The sequence below is a fragment of the Rattus rattus genome, chromosome 1 (genome assembly GCF_011064425.1).
Source record: "Rattus rattus isolate New Zealand chromosome 1, Rrattus_CSIRO_v1, whole genome shotgun sequence".
Taxonomy (NCBI): domain Eukaryota; kingdom Metazoa; phylum Chordata; class Mammalia; order Rodentia; family Muridae; genus Rattus; species Rattus rattus.
This window is the reverse complement of record NC_046154.1, coordinates 163343962-163353381: the sequence shown is the minus strand read 5'-3', so window position 1 is coordinate 163353381 and position 9420 is coordinate 163343962. Positions and strand designations below refer to the sequence as shown.

Below are 9420 nucleotides of genomic sequence, written 5' to 3'. Positions count from 1 at the left end.
TTGTATATTCACTAATTAAAGGGCACTTAGAGTGCTTCTAGTTTTAGGTTGTTATGTCATTGTTTTTAGATATATATCTGCTCGGGTTGATATCTAGTTGGATACCTGGGTCATAATGTAAGTGTATTATCAATTTCATAAGTAACTGAACTCTGAAGCCATTTCCCCAAACCTTTGTTTAATTCTGCATTTCTACTAAGTGTTTTGGTTGCCTTCCACTAGTGGCATTTGTACTAAAAATACCCAAGTAGATTTTCAATGGTATGTATGTGTGCATGTATGCACAAACACATGTGGAGGTCACAGATCTAATTCTGGCATCTTCTTGGATTGCTTTTCACTGATTAGCTAGGCCAATCTGCCACAGGAATCTGCCTGTCCCAGAAATAACAGCTCAGGGTCACAGAAGCCACCATCAGTATAGCTGTCCTTTATCTTCTAATGCTAGACAGCTTTTTACAGGGGTTCTGGGGTCTGACCTCAGGTCCTCATGTTTGCATGGCAAGCAAACATCAAATGAGCCATCTCGTCAACCCCGCATTATGGCTTTGTTTTTCATTTCCCTAATGACCATGATGTTGAGCATCTTTCCATGCACTAACTTGCCATCAGTGTATCTTCTTTAATTATTGGCAATTCAATTAAACACTCATTTTAAAATTGTTTTGCTTTGAGGGGTCAGAAATTTTTCATATCCTTTCGATATAACTTTAATGTGTCTTGGAAATATTTTCCCTAGTTGGCTACTTGTGCTTTCATTTTCTTAGCAGTACCATGTTAAGATCAGTTTTATGTGTGTGTGTGTGTGTGTGTGTGTGTGTGTGTGTGTGTGTGTGTGTGTGTGTGTGTGTGTGTGTTGAATTTAGAGCATCAGGAGACAGCCTCTTGGTAAACTGTTTTTCAAACAGAATACCCTGAGTTCAATCCCTAGAACCTATATAAAAATTCTGGAACTGGTGACACGTACTTGTAACCCCAGTACTAGAGAGAGCCTTACTAATGGACTTGCTACCCAGCCAGACTACCTTTTTTTGATAAGTTCAAGTCAGTGATCGATCGATTGATCATGCCTTAAAGAACAAGGTAGATGGCAGTTGAGGAACAACACTAGAGTTTCATCTTTGGCTTCTACACCCACTAAGATCTGTCCTATATATTTTTTTTGGTGTTAGTCCTTTCCATAATGTCAAATATATACATGGAAACACACATGTACACTCATGCACCCACACACATTAACATGTGCACACACAAATACATTTATAACTTTCATGGATTATGTTTCATATTCTGAAATGTAGTGAAATGTAGTTTTCTAACTGAAGATCGCCTAGATTTTTTTCTAACAGTTTTATTATGATTTTACATTTAGACTTATGGTCCACTTTAAGTTGTACATGGTGCAAGCTTTGAGCTGATGGGCTGAAGTACTTTTTTCCTCTTTGAAATGATAGCCAAGGCTCAAGATGTGGTTCAATGGACAATTATTTGCTTGGTATACCATGACTCCTAGCACTCAGAAAAACTGTTTTCAATGATTTCAGACTTATGTGTCTCTATTATCTCGTTTTGTTGAAACAAGTCTTTTCTATGTAGCTCAGTCTACCTTGAACTTTTGATCCTCTTGCCTTAGCTTCCTGTTGCTATCCACTAAGCTCCTTTTTGGAGGTAGTCGGGTACTGTGGGTTGAACCTAGGATCTTAACACATGCCAGGATGTGCTGTACTACTGAGCTGCATCTCAGTCATTTTTCAAAATAGAGTCTAAATTGACCAGGATGGACTTGCATTCTATGTATTCCAGCTAGGCCTCTAACTTTTCTTTCTGCTTCAGCCTCCTGGGTACTTGGGATTATAGGCATGAGCCACTAGACTCATTTTTTAAAATGTACATTTAACAGTCACTGTATATATAATCCATGAAAATGAGAACACCCAATGTTTCTGACAATCTGATGGATACAGATGGGTACTTTTTAGTTTCTTTTTTAAGAAAGGGCTAATAGGTATTGTTATAAGGGTTTCTGGGTTCTTGTCTTCTTGAAGAACTTAACCCAGAAAGTTTCAGCATAAGATTATCAAAGCAAAGCATATAGTTCCAAGATAGTTGTTGGGGGTTGGTTCTAATGTTTTGAATTAATCTGGCCCCCCAATCAGGAATCTGCATGTCCAAGGGCTAAAGGCCCTTGCCCCCAGTTGGTTTTTGATCAATCAATAAAGAACCAACAGCCAATGGCTGGGCAGGTAGACTTAGGCAGGACCTTTAGATTTCCATGGGATAGAGACTGGGGAAGGAGAGAATTGCCATGATGTGGAGGGAGATGGATCAGATTTAGAGCTGCAGGAGGAAAAATCATCCGAAATGTGAGAAGGAATGTGGCCCCTGGAAGGACTGACCAGAAGCTTCTTGGTCAGCAAAGACTAGTCGACTGCCCAGGAGGTAATAAGGCGGCCAAGATAAAACATACTTAGAAGGTATTGAGCCAGGAATACTGGAAGGAAATGTATGCTAGACAGGTAGAGGATTAAAACTGCCCAGCCTTTGAGTCAAGGCATATTCAAATTAACGTGTGTGTGTGTGTGTGTGTGTGTGTGTGTGTGTGTGTGTTTTTAATTCTTGAATCCAGATAGCTCCTGGGTGGGTGCACACGAGACCCATCAGGAGTCAAAGTAATGTAGCCAAAATTACCATTACAGATAGTTTAGTAAGATGTACCCAATAGGGGCAGGTAACAGCCTAGTGGGTAGATTTTGAGGAGACATTTATATATTTTTATAAGGTGGGTGGTCTATCAGTGAGGTAAGTTGTAATGATCAACTAGACAGGATCTAGAATATCCTTGGGCATGAGTAAGGGATTATTTTATATTAATATATGTAGAAAGGTCCATTTTAACTGTGACTAGGGTCACTCACTGGGCAGGAGATCCTAGACTATGTAAAATGGAGAAAGCATTGATTTTACTGGCTACTTCAAGCTTCTCCTGCCTTGACTTCCTTGATAAATGTACTCAATTGTTAGAAAAAGCCCTTTCTCCCTCAAGTTGCTTTTGTCAGCTTTATATCACAGCAATAGGACAAGAATGTAAGACATAAGGTGATTCTCTTTCTTTGCAAAATTATGCTCAACAAGATTTCCTTGCAGAGTACTTTACTTCTTTTCATGATCCTCTAGAACAGTGGTTCTCAACCTTTCTAATACCTTTAGTATAGCTCCTCATGTTGTGGTGACCCCCAGCCATAGAGTCATTTTTGTTGCTACCTCATGAATGTAATTTTACTACTGTTACATTATCATATAAATGTTTTTCTGGAGATTATAGGTAACCTTGCAAAATAGGTCATTTTACCCATAGGTTGAGAAGCATTATCCTAGAGTCTAGAGCAAAAGTTGGATGATATGGGGGAGATAGTGCCCATAAGTGAGTCTACAATGCAGCACTCCAGTCTCTGATAATGCGAGAACAATCTACTTGCAACTCAAAGGACATATAATCACAGAAAGGCAACATGAGGAGACATAGCTACCAGGAGCTAGCTGTGTTTCGGTTACCTTCTTTTTGAGACTTTTTGAGGTTAATGATTGACCTTATGCCTGTCAGTTAAGACATTTTTTGGTAGCGATGAAGTCTCAGGATGAGAGCTGAGGCTCTTCTTTTCCCTTTCTTTTGTAAGGCTGCCCTGAAATGTTAAATAACAGCTACTAACAAAATGTGACATCAGCATCTATAACCACCCTAGAAAAACATGATAGGTACTCTCATTTTCATTTACTTTGACACTGTCTTATTACATACGTAATATCACAACAGAGAATACAGTTAGTTGCTGGGCAATCCTATATTTTATAGAAGTAGGAAGGGTAACCAAGGATCACCTATGAAGGATTGTAGCTGACTCATATCCCCAGAGATCTAACTAACCACTTAAGAAAAAGTCCTAAAGGGGGTTGGGGATTTAGCTCAGTGGTAGAGCGCTTGCCTAGGAACCGCAAGGCCCTGGGTTCGGTCCCCAGCTCCGAAAAAAAAAGAAAAAAAAAAGTCCTAAAATCATAAGGAACTTTGCAGTTTTCTTGAATATATGCGCCAAGGGCAGACAACAACTCTTACAAGGGATTCAATTTGTCTTGACTTTGAAATGTCTTATTAATGTTGATGATGGCTTTGCATTTCTTGGCTACCCATTTAGTTTGTCACTTCTCAGGATGAATCTCTAAACTGCATGGCTGTCTGGGAATACTCAGATATTGTCATGCAAGTTTCCAAACTCAAACTATTTCACTATTAAACAAAAATATCATTAATTTAAAAAAATATGATTAGTTTTGTAAGCTTCTAGAAGTATTGTTAAGATGCTTTGACACAGGCTTGTTTTCTTAGATCAGCTTATATTGTTTAAATTGTCTTCCATGTTCTAAAATAGGAACACCTATGCTTCTTGCTTACATTATAGGGTACATGTATAGGTAGCACTTTTGTGATTTATAAGAAACATGCAGAAGAAAATAATCCATATGGACCAATCTAACGTTAGTATGTAGACAAGGTCAGCTGAGAATTATGGCTAAGTTCAAAATGTTTATTTTCTGGAACATCTCAGTGGAAGGTTTATTGCCTATGATTCTCACATCATGTGGCTATATGGTTAGCACTTTTCTGATCTCACATGGTAGACTCAATCTAACTTGTTTTCCATTGCAACAACAGAGACATGATTCTGTGCTGCAAGGTTGTTGAATCCTAATGCAATCACTGTGTGTTCTTAGCTGAGTAATACTATAACATGTCAGAAAAGACAGAGGAGTAGCACCACAGAGGTGAAAGCTCACTCATCCCCTGTGGTTGGTGCAGCACAGAAACAGGAAAGACAAAAAGCATGGTTCAAATGCCATTTTACAGGATAGGAGCCCTTGTCAAGCTAGCTTTTTGGCACACTCAGGACAGTATATCTGCTCTTGATGAAACACAAAGTGCTTATTGGCTAGATTTACAGAACAGACTTTGCAGTTGAAGCAGTAGTCATGCCAGGAATTTGTCTCGTGGGTCACCACATTGGAGCCTTTACCAAACCCAGTGATGGGGTTCTTGCACCCAGCACACTTCTTGGCTATAAAGTTCTTGTAGCAATCCACGCAAAAAATCTTGTCATCCAAAACAGTGAAACGCTGTTCACTCAGCTCCTTAGAGCAGTTAACACATACAAAGCACTCACTATGCCAGGGCTGATCCTGGTAACTGACTCCTCCAGATGTGATGGGCTTGTTGCATTTCACACAATACTTGGTAAACAAGATGTCATAGCAAGCCACACAGTAGAATCCCTCATCTTTAGGGAAGAAAGTTTTGGTTCCAATGACTTCCTTGCAGTTGCTGCAGACAAAGCAGTCTTTATGCCAGATGGTACCTTTGTATTCCACACTCTGCTCTCCTTGCTTAATATCCTTGAGGCACCCTTTGCACTTGGAGAGGGCCTGTTGACTGACACAATTATTGCACAGGATCATGTTGTCCCAGACTACAAAGGTCTCAGTAGCCAAGGGTTGAAGGCACTTGAAACATTTGAAGCAGGTGTTGTGCCAGAATTGCTCCTTATAACTCACCTCCTTGGAGTCTGCACCTATGGGCTTGTTGCATTCCGCACAGATATTGGCACAGTGTGCATCAAAGCATTCCACGCAGTAGTTGAAGTTATCCTTCTGCACATACTTTTTACCTTGCAAGGATTCCCGGCAATGGTGGCATTTGAACTCAGACATGGTATCTTCTATGGGGACCTCACGCTGGATGAGCAGAGAATAGGATGTATTTGGGATGAGTTGGATATAGTTGAGAACAGCTATCAGTTGTTATCTGGAGATACTTGCTCATACATAGTAGTTTAGGCTGTCTGCTGGGTGATGGATATGAAGCTTGTAGTTTGGGATTATTAGGCTGTACAAACAGGAAGATGTTGTGGGCTGTCTTCTAGGACCACTCTTCCTAGCTCCACTACTCATGTCTATCTTCTACCTAACAGCATGCTTTCCATGCCATAGAATCAGATGGTACAGATAACACAGAAAGGATTGCTAACACACTTTAGCCAAAAACCACCAAGAATTCCTGCAAGCTGAACAGGCTGTGATCATCACTCACTGGAGAAATGGAGAATGCACATCACAGTGAATCGCATGGCATCTCAGTAATAGGATGTAAGGCACGGCTATTAGGATTTAGGATTGTGTTAGATGCTCTGATGGAGAGTTAAGGAATTAGAACCTTCTTGCCTTACTGTCGTGTTGAATCAGGAGTGATTGTATGTTTGTTATCTTCATAGATTTTACCTATAAAGAGGAAAGGCTAGAATGAGTAAAACTGTAACTGGTGAGGAAGCAATAGCCATTTACTAGTTGTCATTTTCATTTTGTATATTCCATTTGGCGACTTAGATTGTACTCATGATCTTGTTCAGGTTCAAATATTAGAAAGTCATCTTTTTTTTTTTTTTTACTTTTTTGACCATTAATGATTAAGTAGCTTTGCCTCTTGCTGTTGGACTTAACTGGAAAATACCAAGGCCTAGGTATATCAAGCCAGCTCCTAGCAATTTTATAGCCTCCTGATAGCAGTGGACCATTTGCTAGATTTTAGGGACTGCTTTTCTGTCTTAGAATATAGTGCTTTGAGTCAGTGGCTTTACCTTAAGCCCAGAACGTAGAAAGATCAAAGTTTGAGGCCAGCTTGGATTAGACAGCAAGTTCAAGATCACTCTGATTTATACAGAGAGGGTTCATGTCAAACAATAATATGATGGTTTAGAACTTGGGCTGTGATCACAAAACTGGACTGTAGAATTTTATCTTCAACAGTTGTGAGGCTAGACCGCATTGTTTAACTTATCTGCTTCAGTTTCTTTGTATGAATATAGAATATAGCGCTTGCCTCATTATTGAAAGAAATGACATGACACAGACTAACAGTGGTGTCGAATAAACTATACATGAAAAAGGATAGTGGGTCAAGGAAAGGCAAAACAGTTCAAGTAATTACACCTGGAAACCAGTAAGAATGTGAGAATAGAAAAGTATTATAATTTACATTGATGGTAGCCTAATATATATATATATATATATATATATATATATATATAACAAAGTGAATATAAAAATGTGTTACCTTTACACTGATTTGTCATAAACAGTTCAATAGAAATACTGTGAAGATGATGACAACTCAACAAAGGGAATTATTTATGCAAAGAACTGGATCAATTTCCTATACTGGGCAGCCAGTTGGACCACTCAGCTTCAGTGCTACAGCATAATAATCTGTGTTTTGCTTTCACAGTTTGTCTTCTGTCTTGCTACTTTCTGGTCTTAACATTTTAACTACCCTAATCTGTTAAGCAATGTCACTTCTAATTACTCCAGGGTCTCAATAAGGTAACTAACTCTCTGAATGTAACCAATTAGAGAACAATTCAGGCACTTAAGAAACTAGAATTAACTTTCTTTTAGGTGGTGGAGGTACAGACTGGAGAATACTAGGCAAGTGCTCTAAACTGAGTCATAACCTCAGCTATAATTTATAATATACTACAAGATTTTTTTTGCCTTAAGTCACTGCATTAAGAACTTATTATTTGAAGACATTTAAAAATATCTAGAAATAAAGATATTACAGTATTAGAATCAAGAACTATAATGGAGGTCAGCCTATAAAATAAATAGGGCCTAATTTCATTGAGGTTCCTTCTGGTTGCATCGAGGTATCTGAAGTCAAGATAGCATCAAGATAGAAACAATTCAGTCAAGATCAACATACTTATTCTTATCTAGACAAGAGTGGTTTGGAACGGAATGGGATGCTCTTCTTTTTAAAGAGATGGTACCAGATGGTTACCAGAGCTGTCATGTGGGTGCTGGGAACTGAACTCAGGACCTTTGGAAAAGCAGTGAGTGCTCTTAACCACTAGGCCATCTCTCCAGCCCTGATTCCATTATTATAGGTAAGGAAACTGAGACAGCAAGAAATGACTGGTGTCAGATCTATAAGAAATACGGGACTACCTGTATTTGTAGTTTCAGAAGGAGCCCAAAGCTCCCCAGAACCTTCATTGGTTCAGGAAACAGAATAAACCATTGCTTTGAATTATAACCTTAATTACTAGGAAAACTGTAAGTCACTTTGGAAAGAAAGTTCTAAAAAAAAAAAATCCTTAAAATCCTATTAAGAATTCAGGAGTCTGTGACAATAAAAGATAGATACTCAGTTCTAACACAGTTCAGGCTCTCCTAATCATCCATCTCATAGTGAAGTGATAAGATCTGCATTCCCTTTTAAATTCTGTGACACAAGATTATCATGGTAATTTCAGCACCGTGGGCTGAATGGGTTTAATTCATTGATTTATAATAGTTAAGCTGAAGCCATGCTCTAGTTCATTCTATTTAAGAACTGAAGCAAGGTTAGCTCCCTCTCAGGATTTTTTTGTTAGCATCCCTTTTCTGAGACTTGTCAACACTTACTATCCAGTTACACCACGCTGGTTACTTTCACTTAAAAATTGAGATCTTCTGCCCCGTGTATGTTTCCAGTTGGTAATTAGGTTGTGAAAAGAAAAATCTCCCATTTTGGTACGATTTCACAGTTTATAATGCCTCTTTACACCCACAGTCTCTTTTTGTCCTCTCAAAAAGCTTAGGGTGGATTTATTATAATTTTTAAGATGTTGAGAGTCAAGGAAAAGCTAATAGCATTTATCTAGTCAGGTAGCCTTTCCACCATGTCTCTCCTCCTCTTCTTCCCAACAGCTTCCCTAGGCAGCTATTACAAGCCCCCTTGGAAGCTCACTATCCTGCTTCCCACCTGAAGCAGAGGAAAGGCTGAACTCACAGGACTTCCCAGACAGCATCCTCTTAGGCTGCTCAACACTTTACAGGACCCCACCAGAAATTTCTCCCGGCCCAAGGCTGGAAAGAACGTGGAGGGTTCGAGACTTGAAGAAGCCCCAGTTAGGAAGTGACAGTTTTCCTGCCTTTCCAGTTCTTTTCTCACATTGATGAACCAACCTTTTTCGTTACCAAAATTCTAGGTACCCTGAAAGGCCTGGGCACCCGCTGTGGGATGAGGGCAAACCTGACAGATTTCTATGCTCGAGGAGTCCAGTTGTAAGAAAGAACAACAACAAAAAGCCCACTAGGCCTCGCCTCACCCTATTAAGCTCGCAGGGCGCCCCGTGGAGAGCGGCTGACTGAAGGCCCTGCCCGTCACTCCCTTAGGGCACCAGCTAAAGGTTGAAGCCCTTGGGCGATGGAGAGGGAGACACTGGCGACCATGCCGCCCTCCTCAGGGGAGAAGTTCTAAATTCCCATAACCGTTAGTTCCCTCGAGCCCTCAGAGAGGCTGGAGACTCGGGCGAGGCCGGAGGCGCGCGCCTCACC

The 9420-nt window shown here is 39.9% G+C and overlaps 1 protein-coding gene across 1 annotated transcript; it reads right to left on the bottom strand.

The window, feature by feature from the left end:
- Positions 1 to 4563: 4563 nt before the first annotated feature.
- Positions 4564 to 9363, bottom strand: Fhl1 (four and a half LIM domains 1). The gene is made up of 2 exons (XM_032910373.1): positions 9192 to 9363; positions 4564 to 6321 (listed from the first exon to the last, which is right to left on the bottom strand). The coding sequence occupies exon 2, from the start codon at positions 5752 to 5754 to the stop codon at positions 4912 to 4914; it is 843 nt and encodes a 280-aa protein (XP_032766264.1). The 5' UTR covers positions 5755 to 6321; positions 9192 to 9363; the 3' UTR covers positions 4564 to 4911.
- Between the last annotated feature and the right edge of the window lie 57 nt (positions 9364 to 9420).